This window comes from Diadema antillarum, unplaced genomic scaffold (genome assembly GCF_040938485.1).
Source record: "Diadema antillarum isolate AM-2024a unplaced genomic scaffold, OU_Dant_1.0 scf00000146, whole genome shotgun sequence".
In the NCBI taxonomy this organism is placed as follows: domain Eukaryota; kingdom Metazoa; phylum Echinodermata; class Echinoidea; order Diadematoida; family Diadematidae; genus Diadema; species Diadema antillarum.
Window position 1 is genome coordinate 2,701,746 of NW_027271035.1, and position 25,142 is coordinate 2,726,887.

At 38.9% G+C, this 25,142-nt stretch overlaps 1 protein-coding gene across 1 annotated transcript in view; it reads right to left on the bottom strand.

Moving 5' to 3' along the window:
- Positions 1 to 25,142, bottom strand: part of LOC139721668 (uncharacterized) — a 118,263-nt gene that overhangs the window by 72,395 nt on the left and 20,726 nt on the right. Inside the window, exons 2-4 of the mRNA XM_071632999.1 lie at positions 14,510 to 14,601; positions 13,251 to 13,318; positions 882 to 986 (exon numbers count right to left, since the gene is read on the bottom strand). Of these exons, the coding sequence (XP_071489100.1) occupies positions 882 to 986; positions 13,251 to 13,318; positions 14,510 to 14,601 (265 nt within the window). The remainder of the gene's footprint in view (positions 1 to 881; positions 987 to 13,250; positions 13,319 to 14,509; positions 14,602 to 25,142) is intronic.

The following is a 25,142-nucleotide window of genomic DNA, read 5'->3' on the forward strand; positions in this document are numbered from 1 at the left end:
AATATCAATGTGCCCAAATCTAGTCGGAACTGTCTACCTCATGTTTAAATGCTCCTAACACAATATGCATGCATTACAGTGTAAAGTGTCCGAGAAACACTGGATTATTTGGAAGGGTTTTGGGCTGTCACTTGTCTGTTGACCATGTGTTTTGAACTTCCCTTTAATCTGTCATTACCACTGGTAATTCCAATGCATACAATGTCAATACATTGGTCAATGCCATGGGCCAGTGATTTCCCCCTTTTATAGAAATGATGGGTTCTGAGCCTTTTCTGGTCACACACATCACTTTGAGACGTCATAAGTCGGCACTTCCTCCTGTGCCTTCCCTGGACGCCTCGGGATTAATAAGACCGAGGAGGATCATTTGTACACTGTGGGAATGACAACATTATACTTGTGTGCATGAGAGAATGTTTAGAATGCACACTAGTATACACAGAGGGCAATGGTATGAAGACATTAGAAAGAGAATTCAACAAAATGTAACTTTTTTTTTCCATGAAAAGTACCCATTCCCGACTTGTTACTGACATTCATATTGAGGGTAATATCATTCCCCCTGCTTTCTTGAAGAGGTTAATAAAGTGTTCTTTCATTATGATAGCAAAATGGAAATATGAAGTATCCCCTTTGCATCCTCTTTAAATACCATTACCCTACTGTAACATCACATATTGTTGCAGTAATCTTGTCCAGAAATATGTACAGATCTGAGCATAACTTTGAAAACTCATAACTTTTGAACACACTGCTTGATTTTCCTCAAACTTCATGGATACACCATGCGTACAAATATTTCTGCATTTGTTGAATCCTCACACAAGTTGTTTACATGTACATATGGGGTAATTCCCCTTCAATACTCTGTGACTTACTGTGGTAATATCGTCGTTGTCTTCAAACTTCTGTTGCATTCTCTCCTCCATGAAGTAGATTCGCAGCTTGAGGCTGAAGTTTTCCTTCTTCAGCTCCGAGATTTGCTGTGTGATTAAAGGGAGGCAATCACTTTATCAAAAAATGTTTCAATTTTTTTCCCTTTTTTTTGGGGGGGGGGGATAAGTTTCAATGTCTTGCTGTGATTATGGCATATATTCAAGCATTATTTTGCAAACTTCTCATTCAATTTTCATGTAAACAGACATAATTTCAATGAATGACAATGCAATTTGTCTCATTTCATTTTGTTTTATTCTCTCTCTTTTTTTTGGAGGGGGCAGATATGTGTTTTATATTTGAAAAATAGTATAGGTGTCAACTATTTAACTGTTCAAAGATTTATTGTGTTTTTGCATGATTCTAAAAGTCTGAAACGTAGTATTAACTTTCTCCTAACTTCGCGCATATAAACTTCCCACATCAACAAACACCTGGAATTCTGTGCACAACTGAGATCATCACAATAATTATATGATATTGGATGGCCTTGAGATTAATACAAGGAAATATTGGACGAGCTATGCACAAATATTGGACGAGTCGAAGACGAGTCCAATATTTTGCTTAGCGAGTCCAATATTTCCTTGTATTAATCGAAAATAGGACATTCAATATCATCATTATTATCCTACAGAGGATTTTAGCAAAGAATGTTTTCACTTAGGGAAGGGATATTTATTCTCACTAGCGTTCTACCGCGGGATCCCGCAAATTTGCGGTAGGACGATTTGCCGAACGCGTATACGCGCTGAACGTTTTTTTCTATGCGCAGCAGCAGGGGAAAAAAAATCGTGCGGAGGAACGCGGTAGGACGCTGATCGTCCTGCCGCGGTAGGACGGGCATGATTCATTCTTCGTGTGCACGCAACTACGGGCAGATACTGAAGTGGTGCACGCACACCCTTTCCCCGTCGATCGGATCATCTCTGTGGCACAACCTTTCTAACGTTTGATGCATGCACGATACACTCGTTACATGTATCATGTTGTAGTGTATTTGAACGGCTCGTGTGTTTCACGCGGGGTTAGTAACGGTGCGTTTCAATTTTTGAGTTCTCACGATCGTATTAATAAACATTATACACTTTCTTTCGATCTCAACATAAGCAAAACTGCGTTTGACTTGTTTGCACTTTACGAATTCTTTGAGCTCTGTCACAGCACGATCATGACAAAGTTTTGTCAAATTCTTTCGAAATCATGCTCAGCAAAACTGCGTGTGATTTGTCTGACTACAAATATACAATCTAGCAAATTCTTTGGGCTCTCTCCAGCGCGATCATGACATTTTTTTATCTAATTTTATCTTTTTAAAGTTTTTGTTCGATCTCACTTTCAGGAAAATTGCGAGTAATTTTTTTTCTTTGAGTTTGTACAGTACGATCATGACATGTGAAGCAATCTATCACACACTTTCTCATACTAAACAAGCTAGTAGTAAAGTTGGGCAAGCGTTTTGGAACAAGGAAAAAAAAATGCTTGACCGAATCGGGCAAGCAAATTATTTTGAAGTCATCCTTTTCCCCCACATTTTCCCTGAGCTCCAATATCAATAAACCCATAAAAATCGAGCATACGGAAGCCCTAAACTAACGACTGTCTAGCGCTGCTACGCAGTTTCAACAACTTTCTAACACTTACTTTTCGATGAAACACGAACACTCGAGAGATCGCTATGATCGGAAGTACGAGTAGTTATACAATGTACTTGAATATTCCAATGCAATTTGTGTGTGAATAGTATTCCGTAGTGACAAAGCCCAATTTTTGGCAGTAAAAGTAACCACCAGCAGAGAACTGGCGTTTTCTGCTCGCCGTAAGCTGTTTGCAGCTGAGTATAGGTGACCCCCCTCGTAAACAGCCATACAGTAACTGTTTGTGCACCACGTGTCTGTAGAGCACGCAGCGAATTCGGAGAAACAAAACAGAACGCAGTCACGTAGACAAAGTTGTGAACACCAACTTGACCAAGAAGGAAAACATGAAAAATCCCACGATGGCAAGGTGCCAGACTTGGGGGAAGGGTGGGGCGGTAGAATAGAGAGCATTCAACAAAGGAAACCGCGCGCACTGGTGCATTCCTGGAGGTTATAAGCAGTCTGGGGCCTGGGGGACCCGGGATGGACAGGTAAGGAAAGCAAATCGAAGACCGAGGGCGAAGACCAAGGATGTCAAACATTTAATACGATTCGTTATCACAGGCTATTTTTTTCTTTTTCCTCTCATTTCTTATCTGTCTGATCTTTCATTTATCGGTAAAAAGAAAAAAAAAACATTAATTGATGTCAGGATTCAAATACTAGTAACTTGTTTTTTTGTGTGCCTTATTTTCTTTTCTACTGAATTATATCTTACCTCAATTATCACCACTGATCAGGGAAAAAACAACAGTAACTGTTCGTTTCTCACAGTTCACAATCCGAAGTTTTTTGTTTTTGTTTTTGTTTTGTTTTTTTAATAAAGAAAAAAAAATGAAAGAGAGAAAAAAAAGTTTCGGTTTTCCGAAGGTTCGCTTAACAAAATATGGAAAAAGAAGAAGAAAAGTTAAGTAATTTTGAAGGTTTGTTGATTCGAAAGCGAAACACAATGTGTAATTCTGAAGATTCCTCAATCCCGAAACTAATAGGCCATAAGTTTCGTACCACGCAGACCTATACATGAGAGTTCGTTCTAAGATTAACAAACTTTTTCTCAGATTTACAAACCCTGGGGATAATGCCACAGTAATATTCGTATTAACGAATCCTTATATTTTCTTTAACAAACATCTGGAGATTTTGCGTGTTTCAGATTCGAAATAACGGGGTCATCCTACGAGACCGACACCCACGACTCATACAGCCCACGAGTTCGACATTGAAAACAGGTCCATGAGTCATACAGGTCACGAGTCATAGAGCCCACGAGTTCGACGCTGGGCAAATGAAGTTCATGAGTTCGACACTCGGTAAAAACGGCTCACGAGTTCGACATAAATAAAAACAGTTCACGAGTTCGATGGATATACAACACGGGATTTAATGTGTCGGTCTCGTTAGGCCTTTTTTGCTCACGTTAAATGGGTTATTCAAATACCGGTTTTGATTGATTTGCTAAACACAGTCACGTGATGGAGGCACATTGGTTATGTTCGCCCATGGGCAGAACATTTTTGTAATGCTCTCCCATGGGAAAACATTTTCACGTAAGAAATGACAAACGATACCAAACGATTGTACGATCATATTTTTCACGCAATCGATAGGATATAAATTTGCCTATTCCGTACAATGTGAAAATTAAAGCAGATGACCGATAATTGTAATGCGTACGAAAGTGTGATAATTTGACTAACCCATAAAGGCCTAATCTAACAGATAATGACTTTCGTTGTCGGGAACATGTACCAAACATTCCACCATCAGGGTTTGAAACACTATTTCGGGAGGCTGTAAGTTCCTCGACTTCGTCTGGGGACTTATAACCTCCCTCAATAGCATTCCAAACCCTTCGGATGGAACATTCGGTATTTTCCCTCCCCGCCAGTGGACATCATCTATGTCGAACTCAGGGCTGTATGACTCGTGAGGTGTATGACTCCTGGACTGTATATTATGTAAATATGACTCGTGGGTGTCGGTATCGTGACGTACATGCACCCGAAATAACGAAACATCAGAATTTCCTTTCAACGGAATAATGTATACCGTGCCTGAAAAAAATCAACCATTCTAAACCAAAAGATACTATACTTATTTGTTACGATTATATCTCCACGTTTTCCATACCTCCTTGTAAGATATCACTCACTGCCATACCATACTCCTCGATAAAAAGTAAACTATGTCGAACCATGTATGTTAACTTATCTTGCCTCAAGGATTTTGTCTTTTCTTGATTATCCCTAATAACCAGAAGGTTCGATAATAAAAAAGAAATAAATATATAAAAAAAAAATGAGAGGAAGAAAGGATCGAAGGTTCGTTCATTTGATAACGAAAATTGATTCGGTATACTGCAAGTTCGTTTATCAGAAAAAGTTTCGTACGACGTGATTCATTCTCTGATCAACGAATCTTATTTCATTTCCAGAGAAACGAACCTTCGGAATAATGCCACAAGTGCAATGGGATAAACGAACCTTGTTGATTATTTTCGGATTGACAAACTTCTATGTAGTCGGCAGAGGGAATCTGCGTGTATCGGATTTGCAATAACGAACCATCGGCATAACGAACCTCCTTCTTTTTTCTTTTTTTTTTTTTGTCGGAAATTGAACACTACGCCTAGAAATCATCGATAGTGTCGAATAAGAATGAAACTGATTTCTTATACCTCAAAGATTATTCTTTTCTGAACTTTCTCCCAATGCCAGAATAAAAAGGGTGGTTTTAGAGCGTGTTGCTCTGAAAGTGCTTTATTCCAAAGGTTCGTGAATCCGAAAATGATGAATGATATGGCCTATTAAATTCTCCGAAGGTTTGCCAATCCAAAATGAAGGTTCGATTTTGTGATGGTTCGTTAGTTCATATATAAAAGGGTACTGTTCGTTATTCCGAAGGTTCGTTAATCCGAACATTTTGTGGCGTTATTTCGAAGGTTCGGTAATCCAAAAATGAAATAGGGTTCATTATTCAGAAGGTCCGTTGATCCGAAAATGAAATAGGGTCCGTAACGAACCTTCGGAATAACGAGCTTTTATTTCATTTTCGGATTAACGAACCTTCGGAATAACGAACCTTATTTCATTTTCGGATTAATGAACCTTCGGAAGAACGAACCTTCGGAATAACGAATTGTAACCATATGTATAGGCCTATGTTGAAAAAATGGTGTTATGTTGAGGTGCATGTAAACACATAATTACAAACACAAGAACACACGATTCACAAACTGGAATACAATCGTAATCTCTATTTGTGGAATTGATGAATTTTATATCTACTCCTGACATTATTGTGATGAAAGAAAAAATATCTGCTTCTTTGAATCTCTCTAAAAAAAATCGAGTGAAAATATTCACCCTTAAAGGAGTGAATACAAAAAAGAGTGAATTTCGAGTGAATTTCGAGTGAATTTTGAGTGAAAATGTTCATTTTCACTCGTTTTAGAGTGACCTCAGGGATCACTCCAAATTCTTCGAGTGATCCCTGAGGTCACTCCAAAATGAGTGAAAATGAACTTTGCATTCAAAATTCACTCCAATTTCACACTAAATTCACTCTTTTTGTATTCACTCCTTTAAGAGTGAATATTTTCACTCGATTTTTTTAGAGAGTACGTGTGTGCGTAGATGGGTTAAGATGATAGGTGAGTGGTCGAGTCGCGACTTGATAATGTTTTCATCAGCGTATACTCCATTACAAAAAGTTTTAAAAATGGAGATATCAAGGAATGAAAATTAAATGAAAACACACACCTATACAGAATCACGCACATACCCGTTTAAAGCTGACAGAAGGTTCGTTAATCCGAAACACACAAATTCCCTATAATACCTACAGAATCCGAAAATGAAAAAGGGTTCGTTATAATCCGAACATTTTGTGGCGGTATTACGAAGGTTCGTTATTCCGAAGGTTCGTTAATCCGAAAATGAAATAGGGTTCGTTGTTCTGAATGTTCGTTTATCCGAAAATGAAATTGGGTCCGTAGCGAACATTTGGGATAACGAGCTTTGTTTCCTTTTCTGATTAACGAACCTTACTTCATTTTCGGATTAATGAACCTTCGGAATAACAAACCTTATCACTTTTTCGGATTATCGAACCTTCGGAATAACGAACCTTCGGACTAAAGAACCTTCGGAATAACGGACCTTCGGAATAACGAACTACAATCGGTAGGCGTAAATTCACACACGAATACACGATATACACCAAGAGACGAACTGGAATATAATCGTAATCTGAATATGTGGAATTGCTTTTATCATTGTTATTTTCATTTTTTCCTCTTCCTCTCCCTTCTTACGAAACTGTGATGATGAAAAAAAAAAATTCTGCTTCTTATATATAGGTTACTTCATTATTCCACACTTGTGTGCGAAGGTAAGGTGAGGGGTACCGAGTGGTCAGGTGTCGGGGTCATCCAACGAGACAGTGGACATTGGAGTAGTGCATACAGATGAGGCTTATGAATATGTCTTACGGTATTTTTTGAAAAAGTGGACCTTCCAGACTTTTATTTTATATTTATTTATTTATTTACAGTATTTATTTTTTTGGGGTGGCGTATAATGTATACGCACCCTAACACCACCCCCGCTACGGGCCTGCTGATCCTGATCATCCTCTTTGAAATAATGGGCTGCGTGTTCCCCTTGTCATTTATCAGCCCCTTCTCATCATCATGTTATAACGATGACCCCCCCCCCCCCCCCCCCCCCCCCCCCCCCCCCCCCCCCCGTCTTTCGCCGCAGGTTATTCACTGCTGTATAAGTTTGTCTTAATTCGATTAAAGGAGTGGTATAATATATTGGGTGATTTTTTTTTCATAGCAAGATACTCACAAGCAACCTTTATGAAATGTTGAAGAACATACAATTCTAAGAGGAATTGAACATTCATTTGAGCAAAATCTGTTTTGAAATGGCTGATATAAAAACAGTGTAAAACAAACGATCGTCAAAGTGGGTCTATAACTTTTTCTTGAACTGCTTTATTCCACTTCCCTGATATCTCAGCCATTTAAAAACCAATTTCTCATCACTAAACTTTGAATTCTTCATAGAATTATGTGTTCTCTATTATTTCATTAGAGATTCTCATCTAAAAGAAAAAAAAACATCTAGTCCCATCTCAAACAAAATGTACCATCCCTTTATCGAACCTTTCCCTGTGGAATAATGAACTGTCGGAAAACTCCATCACAAAGAGTCCGGATAGAATTCCCCAAAATACTACGTGGTGGCCATATTTTACTCTTTCTTTACACACCGATCTGCAATTCCAAACGGTAAAAACAAATGCCAGTCCCTTCCAGTCAAAACGGGATGATGTTCGTTGTTCCGAAGGTTCGTAATTCAAAACAAATTTTCATCAAATACAACTTTGAATTCCTCACAGAATTATGTGCTCGTAAGCAGAAATTAGTAGGGACATACTCAGCAGCTCCAAAATTCGTATTTTGCCCTAAGAATAAAGATTCCTATGTTCGGCGTTCATTGATTGCTTTATGTTATATCAAGGACGCAATATCTGATGTTATACCAAGGACGCAATATCTGATCTCCAAATACTTCTGAAGGGGGGGGGGGGGGGTGCGGAAACTCCAACTGCCTTTCAGGAGAGGGGGATACTTTGATCTTCTCAAGCGAGCTTTTGTGAGAGCGAATGCAAAACTTTGTTGGGTATTTTTAATTATCGTTTACTATAAAACATAGACATGCATTGTTTTCAAGCTTTAACTTTAAACATCACCATTTCCGAAGTATATTATTCCAGTTTCTTTTCCCCTAACTATAATCTGAAAGTCTGCCACATGCATGATCGCTAAACGCCACGCTTTGCGTGGATGTGCCGAAGTACGAAACGATTACAGCTCGTTATTCCGAAGGTTCGTTATTCCGAAGGCTCTTTAGTCCGAAGATTCGTTATTCCGAAGGTTCGTTGCTCCGAATTTCATTTTTGGATTGACGAATCTTCGGAATAACGCCACAAATGTTTGGATTAACGAACCCTTTTTCATTTTCGGATTAACGAGCCTCTAAGTATAGGGAATTTGCGTGTTTCGGATTAACGAACCTTCGGAATAACGAACCTTCGGAATAACGAACAGCACCCGTACGAAACACATGGTTTCACTCAATTCAAAGGAATGAGGTTATTGCAAGTTCGATGGATCGAATGCCCCTCATGACTTAGTTGAAGAAATCAAGAAGTCTTTTACGAGCAAAGAAATAAAAATGAGAATGAAGAAAAGAAAAACCCCGAACGAAAGTTGCTAGCCAAAATATCTAAGTAAAATTTAGTGGAAATTTACAGTATATATATAATAATATATATATATATTTTTTTTTTTTTTCACAGGTAAAGTTCCTTCGAACTTTGAATAGGGATACGCAGTTTTGAGGGGCATGAAATTGTCATGATTTTGCTGTCTAATCGGGTACATGTAGCTCTCAATAAGCATGCGGCTGCATAACATTCTCGTAGTGAATTTGTCTCGGCATACGAGACCCTTCATACTAGTAATATTTCTGTAATTCCATTTTTGATTGAGTGATTAATCAATCCCTTTTATAGTTCAGTGAGCATTAAAATACTGGTATTCAAGCATATATAATCGACTGTTCGATGTTGTCTAGTATGGGCCAAAAGAAAAGCTATACACAATCATGATGTGTTGCTTAGAATCATGATCTTTGCCAATTACAAGCTGATCGTTGTTCGATCGATGTTTCCAGGCTATGTCATACGCTGTTTATTACCAGAAGTGCGCGCATTCTTTCGTCCAGCACCTGGAGTCTGGCAACTGTTTTTGTGGAAATGCCCACAAGTGTGTGTTGTGTGTGTGTGTGTGTGTGTGTGTGGGGGGGGGGGGGGGGGTCAAGTTTCTTCTATCCGAAGAGACTGCATACGCACAATCAGCTCTTCGCTTTTATTTTAGTGTCGTCAATGTTTTTTCCCCTTATTCTTTGCTGGTAATGGCATTCGTAATCTAACCGAAAATAAAAAAGGTCAAACGGTTGGTTATTCGGCAATTCCATCCAAGTTTAAGTTAGTTTATCATAAAGAGCAATACATGTACATGTAATAGTATTTGACAATTACAACAGAGGAAGAAATGATCAAATTTGATCCTGAAATTGATCCTAATGGCGATGTAGAAGAGAGGGAAACGTGGCAGATGGAAGGATTTTTTTTTATCATTGAATTTTAAGAAAATTACAGATCACCAGTATATTTCATGTCGTCAAAACTATATCGTGTTTTTGTGTTTATGTCAGTGCGTGTATGTGGGCATACGTTTACTTGCGTGTTTTAATTCAACTCTCATCGTGTAATATCCCATAATTATAATTACAGCAATCTGCGCATCCCGAGAAAAAACTGAAAGATGTAGCATCTCCTTGCTCAAAGTCTTGTACTACGCCTCCCCCTCCACCACCCCACCCCTCGAAAACCAACCTAACATAACATAGTGTGTTTGAAAACACCGCTGTGCTTCTCAAAAAAAAAAAAAAAAAATAGAGAAGAAAACAACTGTACATTTCGCGTCGTAACGTGTTGATTGCACGTCGGTCTCCCACCACTCAAAGAACATCTTACATGACACCGTGCGTGGGAGCTGAACATGAAAGTTGCGTTCTTCCCAGGCACGCACATGTTGAATGACAGCACGTGGTTATTGCGCACCTCTTCTTCTGCAATACTCAGTAGACTGTTCACAGATTCTCTTGCAGACTGACTTGATTACAGTAACTGTTGTTCTCAATCATTCAACTATAGTACTAGTGTACGCGTTTCTCTTCATATTGTTATTGTGCTGTTAATAGCCTGCAGCTGCAGGCCGGGAAAACAACAGCGTGTTTGAAATGGAATTGTTGGGAATATATCACAGGTTACTACTGATTTGAGAAGAATTTGCTTTCCTGTCTTTCAAAGTGGTATGTACAGGCAATCTCCCCTAAAAGCCCAACCAATATAACGTAAAATCCAGCGGTTTTCTTGGGATTGCAACGGTATTTTAGCAGCAGCCTATACTCCTGTAATGATAGGGAGATCAGGAACGAAATTGCACATCGTTTAATACAACCTTGGGCGTCCTTACACACGGAATGAGTTGCCCGTCGAGGCGTGGTAAAAATATTCTGTAGGTGTATGTACCATTATAAGAACTAATTTCCGTAAAACAGTATCCCGACAGTGAAAAGAACTGCCGTGTCGGTAAAATAATGTCAATGTGACGATCAAGCTGTAATAACAATGTACAAAATACAATCTACAAACTACAAGAAAGACATGATATTACATTCGCTCATCAGAAGTGAAATTCATCCACCAAAATTTACGTCTAAAAAGGCGAGTCTAAGCAAGGTGTGTGACCGTGGCACATGCCGTATTCTATGTAAATAATCATATTAGTTGTCAAAATGCAGCTTCACGATGTCCTTTTTGTGACTTGTGTTTTGTTTTGTCGGGTTTTTTTTTTCTTAACAAAGGAGCTTCGATATTTGAAGCTCATTTTTCCCATTGGCATTTTAACATGTTTAAACGTTGCACTCTCGCTATTCGATTGCCTGACAAAGAATATGAGTCACGTGTAGATATTTTTTTCAGTGATTTCGTTCATTTATATCAACACAAGACTCGCGAATTGTCATGTCACATTATATACAGTGCACTCCCGTTATAACGAACACGGTTATAACGAAATTCCGGTTATAACGAAGTAAAAATTTTGGCTGCAATGCCATCCACTCTATGTATTTCTATTGTTTATTTGTTCGGTTATAACGAAATTCCGATATAACGAAAGAAAACTGCTGGTCCCGAGGACTTCGTTATAACGGGAGTCCACTGTAGCTCATTTCACTGTCGTGAAATCAGGATTCAGGTACCGGTACTAACTAGCCTAGACCTACTTAATCATAATCACTTCATCCTTGGATGTAAATTAGGGCCTACACTTTATTTTTTGAGTGATCCCAATAGAATAGTGTCTCAGCTTGAAGGTTGCGCGACGATATTTTTCCACCTCATTTGTGATTAAACTGGCATCCATACGGCCACAAACGATTTCAAGCCGTGTAATTCTAGTCTTTAAAAATGGCCATACGCATCGTAGTACACCCAGCTTCTGGCTCTCGTTGGTTGCGTTGCTGCTCGAATTCTCACTTCTGTTGATTGGGATCACACGGCGTACGACCAAACCGGGCTCCCCCCCCCCCCCACACACACACACACGTACACACAAAGCATGAGACGTGACCAAAATGTGGCGGTAGAACGCGGAGGGACGCCAGTCGTCCTACCGCGGTAGGACGATCTCTCTCTTACAGAAAAAAATCACCAGCGCGCACATCATGTCAGATGCGCCTATATACGCGTAAAATCGTCCTCGAGCGTTCCATGCGTCCTCCTGCGGTAGAACGCTAGTGAGAATAAATATCCCTTCCCTTAGGCCTACCCTTTCTGTCTCCGACTCCGAGTGCTGTTCCTACTGTGTAGTGATCCTGACATGGGGTATGGTACATGTACCGGTACACTCTTCAGTGCAAGTTAATCCACTTCAGTCTCTGATAAAACAGTGATCTATTATCCAAGGTAGCCGTCATGTTACTGTTAGACCGATATCTAGCTAATTTAGACCAGAATTAGATGTATTTGTATCCGAGATCTGAGAAACAATTCACGTCACATCTACCGTAGATCGTGAAAGATCGAATTACTACTACCACAACTAGTCCTACTGTGCTGTATATAACGTACTTGTACACACGTACACGTACGTAAATGTACAGTACTGTAATATGCATATCGCGCATGCAAATGCAAGCGCAGCGGCGGCGGCCGGCCGGCTACATTATATCGCGCGCGGGCTATCTAGCAGTGCAGTAACGCTGAGCATGCAGAGCTGCAGATCAATCGTCGCCTTGCGCCTGCTGCATGCATAAAAAAAAAAATGCAACTTGTTTTCATCAAACCTAAATTTAATTTCCTGTTATGAAAGTGATATTTTGAAAAATTGTGTAAAAAACAATTTCAACTAATTGATATATGAAATTTGTTTGTATAAACACAGAATTTTAGAAGAAACGATATTCTAGTTAATTCATGATTGACCAATCACAGACGTTTTTACTTCATATTTCAGGTCATCTCGCATATACCTCAACCAATCACGGTGCAGTTTATAAAAAACTTTGGGGAATCCCCTCTTGCCCTCCAATATTTTAAACATTGGTCGCCTCGGCCAAAATTATTGGTCGAGTACAACAAACCTTCTATGTGGGTCGGAGGTTATGAGGTGCGTCAACAAAATAACACTTGTATTTGGGCTCTAAAAATCCTCTGTATGGATAATAATTCCCAATATGTGACTTACATTTATACTGAATGTATGTGTTTTTTTCCCCCTCAACTATCAACAATGAAAATAATTCTTTGTACTCATTCATTTATTCATTCCTTAATCTATTAGTTTTTCTTTTTTTTTTTTGGGGGGGGGGGTAAGGCAAAAAGAAATCAATAACTTAATAATAGACTACATATTACCATATGCATGTACCAAAAACAATACTGGAAAAGGGGGGGGGGGGGAGGGGCTACTGAAGAAGAGACAGACAGGACAATATGAACCATCAACAATAAAAAACCAGTTACCTGCTCATACTCCTTCATGGTGTGTGCTCTGACCGGCGACATCCTGCCACTTCCTACCTTCTGTATGGCTGCAATAACACAATACCACCACAACAAAAGAGTATTACCATGGCAACTCATCCCACAACATCCATACCACATCATTCATCATTTGTAACTGTCACGTTGTACTGTTGTTTTGTTTGTTTTCTGATTATCTTTAGCAATGAATGAAAGGCCTATATTACGAAATTTATTCTAAATCTTCAATAGGAAAAGAGGCTCATATCGTCTGTTGAAAATGAGAAGGGCGTTAAGTGGTCTTGAACACTATGGGTTTAGTGACAACTTAACGCCCTTATCATTCTCAACCGACGATATTGTCACGTGCCTTCTATTCCCTTTTTACAGATCAGCACTCCTAACGACCCTATTTCCTATTACTCCTCTCAGCAGGAAATAAAACAAAACACAGAGAAAAAAAAAGGCCAATAAATACAATGACGCAACATGGGAACGTGCAAATGTGCACATACAAACACTGAATTTGATATCAGACATTCATTGTACCAATGACTTAATATGTCCTGAATAAATATATTTCATGGTGAACAAATTAAAACTTTGAAACTATAAATTGCAAAGTAACATCAAAGTCAAAAGGGTCATTAATGAGGGTGACTTAATTCATTACTCTGGGTCTCAAATGCGCTAGATGTTATCAGAACAACATAATTATCATCGCAGTGTGCCTATTTAGAGTTTCCCGTGCACTGGTCTGCAAATCAAAACATGAGACATACATGTATATTGAAGCAACACATTGAACAGACTACATAAAACTGACTTCTTCAGACAAGATAAAATTGTGTGGCATTACAGTCACTGAAATTTTGCAATCAATTTATGTGAAAGAAACTTTATTTCTCTTTGTGGTAAGAATACAACATGATGCAGTTATAAAAGCCAACAGTCTTGACAATAATACTCTTTATAAAATATACATGTTTTAAATCTTATGTCACTACACTGTACATACATTATGTATTATTACTAGCATAATGCAAGTACAATTCAATAACAATAGATCCTAGTCGTAGATAAATGCACAGAGCAAAGGGAGAAAATATATACGAAAGAGACAAAGAAAACACAAAAACCTAAATCAAACAAAGATATTCAAGGCAGCGTTATTGTTGGTTTGAGGCCAAAGAAGAATAACAAGGAAGGAAGTACGAATGTTTAGAGCACACTCGAATAAATATCTGATTCTTTCCTACCTGGAACAGAAGTGTCCGGGAAGTGGTCACTGAAATTGGCTGCAGTGATTTCAGGCCCTGTGGTTACATTGGGCAGCTGGGAGAAGTTGATGCTGTGGAAATGAAATCAGAAAAACAAAGCATAATTGTTAAACTGGAGTCATGTCTTGAAAACTTCAATAATCATAGAGCAGATTTTTTTCCCCCTTTAAATCCACAAAAATATATACTGACAAGATCAAAGCACATTCCCAGCTCAACCTTCATAATAATAATTTATTCTGGGTTGTAATAGTCACTCCAGTATGCACTCTGTTCGCCCAGAGGGACCTTGCCATTATCATTATCCAAGAGTTACAAGGTACCTAGTTTTCACACCTTGGCCACGGGGGACAAAGTAGGTACCCTATTAGACATCTTGCCAAAGAAAGGATATGCTGTACAGACTTTGAACCAGGGATCTCCCATTTACAACTCAAGGGCCTTATCCATCTGAACACACTGCTCCTACTTTTAGGATGGTTTGATTTTGCTACAACACGCATTTCCCATAGACATCTGCCCGAGTATACTCGGGATTCGTCCTCTACGGGTTAAGATCCTCTTTTCGGGTTCTTCAAACTCCACATCCCATGCTCTTGATGCACAGACCACTCAAGCACGCCCTGAAACCATGGCAACTCCAGATTAGTTACTAACTTTTCATCAAGTTCTGACAATTGTATGTTAATGTGATGACCAAAACACATGACCTCAACAAACTCCCATAAACATGCAGCCAAATCTGCAGTACACGGACACAATGTTACTTTCCCAATCAAATTAGTAAATTGCATACAATCTAACAATACATGTAGATGAGGTAGTACACATACAATGTGTGTTGCATCATTAACCAAGTGTATTTTTTCTTTCTTTTTTCAGTGTGCCAGTGCACACACCAATGGGAGAGATGTACAACGTAAGGTGATGACACCAACACCTCATTCAATGAGCATTAAATCACTTGCAACCAATATTACATGTGAAAAAAAAACCAGAATAAAGCTTCAAAATTTTGAAACTTTCCCTGCAGACTTTCCAGTTTTGAAGAAACTTCCACCATTCCGTTTGCTTGATCATGCACCTTTTACTCCACCCAAACTAACCATGTATTGTACATTGTACATCCAAGGTAATTCATGCACACTTTTTACTGTAGGCCTACATCCCATGCCATCTGTGGCCAAGACACGTCTGGTTTCACTTTCCTATCCTCACATACATTTCTCTAAAAAGGACGCTTTAGCAGTGTATTACAACCACACATTCTTGTCCGCTTGATTTTCAGTGTGCAATATGAGAACGTATTCAATGAAACGCATAAGCACATACATAAATTCCCCATAGGCTACTGTTGTTAGTGGCAATGCAATACTACACCGTATTCAGTCTTGTCTGTTATGCGACTGCTTGCTGAGCACACGAGTGCTTGCTACTGTACTATCTAAAGTGTGAAAACTCTTGTTATAAAGCCACAAGCGCGCAAACATCTTGCTACACAGGTGCAAGTCACTAGACCCTCTATCAGTGTAGAGTCAACCTCAAGTCTTGTAGAAGTATGGTACATTTTACAGCTTATATCTTCTCTAAATTATGTTTATTAATATAATAATGATTATATTGGATGGCTTTTAATTCATGAAATACCACAGACTATTGCATTCATTTTGTCAAATATTGCCCTCACCTTCGATTTGTGCAATATTGGCCTGCACAAACTCATGCAATATTCCCTGGTATCCCATTCATTGCCATCCAATATAATACAAATGTATGACACTGTACCAGTAAATTCATCCTGTCTTCCCATTAATTGTCTGCAGTGAATTACCAGAATTGGAAAAAAAAAAACACTACCCCCCCCCCCCCCGATGTTTTTTTTTTTTTTTTTCACATTTACATTTTCAGAATTTAATACCACTAACTGCTAATGGCTCGTGGAATCTATCATAGAGGACAGCCCTTACTGTTGCAATTTAGTAATTATGTTGACAGATGACAAGGCACAAAATGGTTTTCAACAAAAAATTTTGTGCACCTTTGGGAATACTCTCTGTCACAATGAGGAATGATTCATTTCTTTTACACCATTAACAGTTACTGACAGCAGTACTGTGAATACTGAGCTTCACAAAAAAATAAATAATGAATGAATCCATACTAAAAAAGAAAAAAAAAAGAAAAAAAAACAACCCTTACATAGGCAAACACAGTTTGACTTCACCTGGCCTTTAAAAATGCAATTTACTACGATCACTTCATGCATTCAATGTTTGCACTGGAGTGGAAGACTGTGTACCTCATTGGGAGATCCCATATGAGGGTAATTTACCCATTATTGCACATCTATAACATTGGCACCTCTTTGTTGGGGTAGAGCAAGCCAATCGCTTCAATTGAACAGTGTAATATCAATGGCTTGGATATCCTGGACTCTATTTCATAAAAAGTCACTATGATATCAATTCTTGCTGCTTAGACAATGGTAACGGTACTGACAAGAATACTGCTTCCCGACTAGCTGTTGCTACCATTCATGTTTTAAGAGAACTACTATCTCGACATCTTTCATGAAATGAGAGTCAAGGTCTCCGCATAAATGTGAGCAGTACTTTCTTGGCATTGGCTTAAAACGTAATGACATTGACGGATTAGTAAAAACATAACCAGGTACATGTAGTTTGTACATGGGCATACCATTCAGTCATACATGTAGGTTGATGACAAAATTCTACTTTGGGTATAGACCTAAAATTTCCACTCTGTTCCTTTTCCTTCTTTCTTTTTTTTTTTTGTATGGACATGGCACCCTATTATCAGGTCAGTGACCAGTGTTGCACAGTTGTATCTTATCTCCTTTTCACGCAAAGTTTCCAAAAAATGGAATGCTTTGGCTCCAACTCAATACCACTGATTTCCAAGTACCAGGATAAACCTAATATATGTATGAGAAAGCCATTGGCCGTGTACAACACTGTTATCATTGTGGAGGATAGTCCGTGTCAACAAACAAGCAAGTCATGGACACTGGAGAATAGGCAGATAGAATTGGCTGGCAGATTCACACATACCAAGGAGCTTCAAACACACACATACACACACACACACACACACACACACACACACACACACATGCACGCACGATGAGACAAGGCCCACATTCATGGTCCACATGAGGGCAATCTTAAATTTCACTTTTAAAGACAAAACAAACAAACCAATGTGTACCTTCATCCTCTACAGGGACAGTAGTAATCCAAACCATATCTACCGGACTAAAAGTAGCCAGATGTTCACTGATGGTGCCATCCCTGCATCACTCGTCCAGTCCAGTGGCGGGACAAAGCCGCCAAATCCCAGCAATCATATTTTGCTCGCGCAAATCACCACACATTGCAGTCACTGCTCTGACTGGGACACCCAATATTGATTTCTGCTACCAATGCAGGCCGAAAAGTAAAAAGCTGACTGTGTGTCTACACTAGATGTAGTACCTAAGTTGCCCTCCACATATCAGAGCAGATAGATGGTGCACCAACAGCTGGCTTGACTTCAGAGATGTATTCAACTGAAGTGAGAGACTGTTTGGACCATGGTTGGAATCATTTTCATGACAGGGATGCATAGAACTTCATTGCCTTGTATGTTAAGGTTACTCATAGTCTTCTATCAGAGACACCATTTCCATAATGCATAGCAAAAGTAAGTAAGTTCAGACAGGAAATACCATGGTTTTTCTGCGTAATTACATGTGCAGTGTATACAAGCGTGTACGTGCCAGTGCTACAGACTAACCATGCCAATCTCTGTTTTTTATGTCACCCATAGACATGTGTGAAATATTACCAAAAGTCTGAAGGCAAATGATTTTATTATGCAGAAATACAGTACCGGTATTTATCAAGTGCACTTTCACTACATTGGTAAAGTGCCGGGCCTCCGCCTTCCAAGTCTTTTGCAAAGTGATGACCACAGACCCACTGCCTCATGACCTCTTTGGGTCTGTTTTTCAAGGCTAGGTCAAGTGCGATTACTTGCCCATCACTTGGGGCTGCTGCATGTGCATCTTGGTAAACAGCTGTCGACCATGAACTCACCATCTGTAGCTATACCTGCTACGTTCACACTTGTCCCCAAATCTGAAAACCCTTTTGGTTTTGGTGGTTTAAAGACCCATGGAGCATATAGGGATTAATGAATTGCCCAATTCATTCGCTGCTACCGTGGTGCCTTTGAAAACCACAAATTTATACAAGTTGTAGCACCAGTCAGTGAATATGTGACCCGCTACAACAAAATGGTCCTAAGTCGCGCACGGTCAAAGCCGTGAAAATCGAGTTTGAAGTCAGAGCATCAAAATTGGTCAAAACTTACGATTTTCTGAATTTGACATATTATTAGAGTCTGACATGTCTTCTATTGTCTGTCGAAATTTTGAAGCGAAATGATGAAAGGAAAGACCAAAAAATAGCGTTTTTCTGGGCCATGTTTTTTGGCGTTTCAACGAAGCAGAAACGGGTTCGAACATTTGGATTGAGCGCCACAGATAAGCTCCGCCCCTAACAACGACCAGAGTGATCTCATTGGTCAGTTTGCTGCTTGCCGCTAACTGAAGCGTGAAGCTCGCACACTGCCTAGTTGACTGGTGCGTGCTGGCAGGGTGCGCTATGCCCAGCCGCTTTTCCTGGCATCCTGGTCACTGATTGGTCGGTGAGGAGACCGCCGACGCTGTGTTTGAATGAGCATTTCGGGGGTTGCTAGGGCTTACCTTCTATTGTCCGGAGGTGAATACTGACTTGCGTGTCCCTTGATCGTGATTGCGTTGCAAGGAGATCTTTTAGGGCGCTTTTCTCAAAACAGTGATTTCCCAGACGTCTCGACATGCTCTCTTTTAAACATCGATATCTCCACAGCCGATTATTTTTATAAGATGTGTTATACATTAATTTCAAGCAGAAAGATTAGGGAATTGTGTCATGCAATTTTCAAATAATCGGCCTCACCCGACTTTAGGACCATTTTGTTGTAGCCGGTCACATATGTGCATCAAAGTTTACACTTCGGTAATGGCTGACTCCAATCAAGTCATAAGAAATAAGATTTTCCAGCTGTATGTTTACTTAATACACAGAGATCAGTGAAAAGGCTGTACAATTAGTTATGGGGATTTTATACATGTATCAAAGCTGGGCCAGCCTTCCCACTCCATAGTATCCCCAGGTCTTTAGAGTCAGACTGACTGCATCTAGACCAAAAAAGAAAGACCAAAGAGATCATGTTTGCGTGAAACCCTCAGCAATTATCTGTACTACTCCTATAAGCACCAATTTTTATTGTGAAGTTTTAAGCTACATTTTTCAAACACGTCCACTACACAGGTCTACTAAGTGGCTAAAGGTGTGGGATATCCACACACTTACAGTGTACTCACAAGGAAAAACACAGTGCTAGCAGCTTGTATGGGAGATAAAATGAGCTTTATAAATGTACTGTGTGCACAAATAATGAAATAATGGTAATGTATTCTGACCCCCCCCCCAAAAAAAAAAAAAAAAAAATCTTGCATACAATAATTTTTATGCTGCTATCATCCATAAGATATCACCACAATATTTTTAAGAATTCTCATCTTATCATGTTCATCTGCAGAATCAATCTTTTACAACTCATTCCGGTACTGAACATAGCACAAGTTTGTATTGTCCACATCCATGATTATGTGCAAAAGGTATTAGAGAAAGCTCACAAGATGATGGTTTTCTCCTCCAATGTGAACACTACAGGAGAATGCCTCATCTGCCTCTAGCCACAAATCAAGGTGGGTCAGAGACCAAACCAGATCTGCCTGATAACTGCTGACATCACATGTGTCCATGTGAAAGAAACAGAAGCACAAACAACTTGCCCTTTTAGCAAGATGTTACTTAGATTGCTCAATGAAAACTGACCAGGGAGAATCACTCTCTCTCTCTCTCTTTCTCCATTCTCCCTGCACTGACCACCCCAAGTCACAGCTTGCTCACTCCTGTTCACGAACACCTGAAATTACCACCTGGGTAAACTGTTTTTGAAAAATTATTTGTGAACACAACACAAAAAATGATAGAATTAGTACCTGAGTGTGAAGTTGGCTATTGAAATATGAACCAGTTATCAGTACCTACAATGTATCCACCCCCCCCCCCCCACACACACACACAAAAAAAAGGGGGGGGGGAACAATATCATGGAGGCAAGGACAAATTATCAGGTATCTCTGTAGCTTCTTCCTGGAAGTGAATGCCAAATTCTTGGTTTATCTCACAGATGCAGAAAGAGGAGTTGCTTGTTTGGCTTCCTGGTAACATGCTACACATAATATCCATTATTAGATTGAAGTGTACAAACTCGCAATTAATAGGTGGGGGGGGGGGGGGGGGGCCAAATCAGAACAGCATGGGAGAATTTCATCAAGATACAGTCGCTGTCCACCATTTAATGACAATAACTATTGATAACTTGATAAATATTCTTACCAAAATGTTGCCGCAACAAACCCTACAGACCAAGAGTCCTTGTGGCAGCCCAACATCCATTACAAAGCAGCATGTAACACTACACTCGTAGGCACGCTTTCACTGAAATTAAATGTGTGTGTTGTTTCGCCAAGTATTGCTTTGCTTCACTGGTTCAAAGTCCATGATTTACCAATAATGTTATCTCTAGATCAAGGCACCCTGCAGTTTCTTCATGAAAGAACTAATTCAACTGATACCTTACTTTCACTTTTCATTGGTATCAAAGGTTAAAGCCCGAGAACACATTTAGAAGCTCACACAAAATTACAAGCCTCCACATTTTTGTACCTATTATGTGTCCAAATAAAAAAAAACAGCACTTAAAATGTGCAATTAGAGTTTCATCAAAATCATATTTGACAATCATAACAGACTCAAAGTATTTTGGTCGATTAAAGAAAATTAAAACAATAGCCCCACATACAGTACTTACACACATCTGTGTTGAACATTTCAAGTTAAAATCATCTTAAGCAGGTATAATGTACTTATCATTTCATTTTGTTTGTCAAGTTCCATGATCTAATGTATCATTGTAAACAATAATGAAATGTTTGAAATGATTGATGTACAAACATGATCTATCATTGTAAACAATAATGAAATGTTTGAAATGTGCAATTAGAGTTTCATCAAAATCATATTTGACTATCATAACAGACTCAAATTATTTTGGTCGATTACAGAAAATTAGAATAATAGCCCGACATACAGTACACACATCTGTGTTGAACATCTTAAGTTAAAATCATCTTAAGCAGGTATAAGTACTTACTATTTCATTTTGTTTGTCAAGTTCAAAGATCTATCATATATACAATAATATTCTAAAGGAAAATGATGGATGAAAAATGAAGAAAGTTCCTCTAAATATCAAAGTTTGTAATTGTATAAAGCATACACAACAAAGTTACATGTGTACCGTAATCAAATGTTCTGATGTATACAGATTCTACAATCTTGTCTCCATGTTACCATCTAGCAGAGCATTCTTTGTTGAAATAAAAATAAATAAATGAATAGAAAATTAAAATTCTCACTTGTCCTCCTTTCAAAATTCCTCACTGTGAGTTTACATTGCATGTTCAAACTTTGCATACATTGTAAATCCTGAACACATTATGTAGAGTACAATGTCTTGGGTATAGTTCTATAACGCTTTAAAGTACTAAACACTCCCATGTTGTAACTTATAAAAAAAAAAAAAAATGCCTACATACCATGCAATACAATTGGCGCTCACATCCTTGCACACAGCTGTTGTACAAGTCTGCTCGCAAGTTTATGCCAACCTCTCTTGGGGGACAAAACAACAGCAGTATAATGTGTACAAATTTTGTGTTTGTGTGTTCAGTGGGCGTGTAGCAAGGGCGTTTTCTCTATGTTCAATCTCTGTTTAAAACTACTATGTAAGTCGTGTTTTCATACAGTGTACAAATTGTATGTGGTTGTGCCAAGTGCCATATCTGCCTCCCACAGCAAACTAAATGGCAAATTCCACCTGTGCACTCACGGTTGGTGTATTTTGCATGTACGACTCTTTGTCGTACATGGGCCATCTTTCATGAACTTTAAAAATTATCTTAAAAATTCCTTCGTTAACAATTTACCCTGAGACTGTGACACACACAGACTGTAGTTTCGAATGTCACCAATCACAAAATTATGCAGTGTTCACTATCATGTGTCAAAACAGAAAACAACAGACAAGCAAATTAATATGTCTTTACTTTCCAAGCAAACAATCAAAAGATGTCTCTTCAGATAGTTCTGAAGTGATTTTGTAAATGTTGCATTCTGACATGGCAAAGCAAATTAAACCTTCATAGTCACCATTAATCATTAGTTTGTAATTTCATAACATAATAAATCAAACACTTCCATGAAATTCACCTCAAAATTTTACATCTCATAGTTGAGGGGAAAATGTTGCAACGTTCAAGAAACAAACAAAGATAAATATCAGAAACAAACAAAAAGACCTCAAAAATAGCCATCCTGGTCTTATGACCACAATATTTGGGAGGAAATCCTAATTTGTGGTGTACACATTTGAATCTCATTCACTCTTCATTTCATGAAGAAACCTACCCCTTTCTCATTTTTGCATTGGCAAGACTGAAATGGTAATATCTGAAATATTATATTCTTTTGCAAATTTGTACATGACGCTTACGATGCATTGTACAAGGTTCTCTGGAAAGTGTATGTGTGTGTGTATGTGTGTGTATGTGTGTGTGTGTGTGTGTGTGTGTGTGTGTGTGTACAATGTACGTGTACAATGGAGGAGGAGGGACATGGGGACAACTTTGGGGAAAATTCCACACTACTTTACAGTTCTCATCTTGCAAAAAGTATGGAATTATGATTTACATGTACAACATACAAAGTTGTACATTACCATACGTTATGTATCCTCTTTCGCATACATCCATGTACCCATGGTATGTAGACTGCGATGTTGAAGCAATATTTTGTAATACTCTCCCGTATATTGTACTTTTAGAGAGGCAACATAAACATATTAACTGAGAATTTAAAGATTTCAAGGTACTGAAATAAAATATCATAGAAATACTGTGCATTTGAAATCAAACTTCTCACTCACAACAATCACAACATACAGTACACGGAAATCATTGTCTCTCCCAGTTACATCAGTAAATTAAAAACTTACCAAACAAACCAAGTCTTTATAACAAGTGTACTTTACTGGATAGGAAGGTCCATCACTGTAGTCCAGTCACTCTGAAATTTGTTGGCCACATCAACATCAAAATATAGAACCGGGATATTAACTGTAAGAGTAATCCAAATGTACGACACAGTAAATTCTGAACTTGAAAGTTACAATCAACAACACTGACTCCATATAAATGACTCCCACAGATCAATGTGACACACTCCAGGAAAACTATTAATTCACTTTATACTCAGTATTACATTGACCATGTACTGTGTCCAGCATGTTTGCGTTCTGGCTCCCATGTGAACAAGGCCTACACACCAGGACATACAGTACTAGTCAGTACTGTATCAGCTGGCCACTTCCGACAACTTCCACGTCACTAGGCTGGATACATTGCAGGTTAAATGGTAATACAAGTCATCAGCAGGTCATGTGATATTGTTGTTCCACTAGTCCAGAAAGGAGAGTGAGCATTGCATGCAACTTCATTTGGGGGACCAGAGAGTTGGGAATCCCACTTCCCCCTGGCCTAGGTAGACTGATCTCAGTAACCAACACCAGTTTCTCGGGTTGCTTGGACTCAAATCGGTATTTGTAAGACTTGACAGGACCAATTAACGGCATATAAAACACGGCTGAAGAAAAAAAAATGGTCAGTTTGAGGAGGTTCTGGAACAGCACAATGTAATAAATGGAAAAGATATAGTACAGCGTACCCCTTCAAATTATCAAAAACATGTTGGAATATTCCATGCCACCCCTTGATTAATCCTTATCTATTCAAGCAATAATCCTTGACAATTATGATGCTGTTACTTTCTAAATGAGTGTGTATAACACACAAGCAATGATATTCATTGGTTTTGCTGCACAAAAGGTTTAGCCTTGCCCTGTACACTTTCATTCATACCAATTGTAAATCCTTTGTGCTGGTCTAATACTCAAAATCCATTCCTTGATCAATTAAAGTTGGACGATCGTCACCCCTAATGGTACGTTATTGCGTAACTCTTCCGAACGAACGAAGTTTGTGCACGCAATTGCGCAATGCCAGACTGCAGTGCTATCCATTTAACGTGTGGGACAGTGCTGCCACCGACACGTGTACAATATGTATGTGCGGTGTGTGTGTACGCATCACACACAAACATTGTGGCCGCGAGCTGCGGTGATTGGAGGAGAGAGGCCAGAAGGGCCAAACGGGTGTACACATCACCCGTTTGGAGAAATGTCTAGGTAGACACTTTATGCCAATTTACCATAGGGGAAATACAACTGTACAACTGTATGTCTTGAAATAAACAGAGACAGAGTATTTCAAATTGAAGCAGAAGTGGTAAATTGGTGTCTAAAACATCCAAAAATG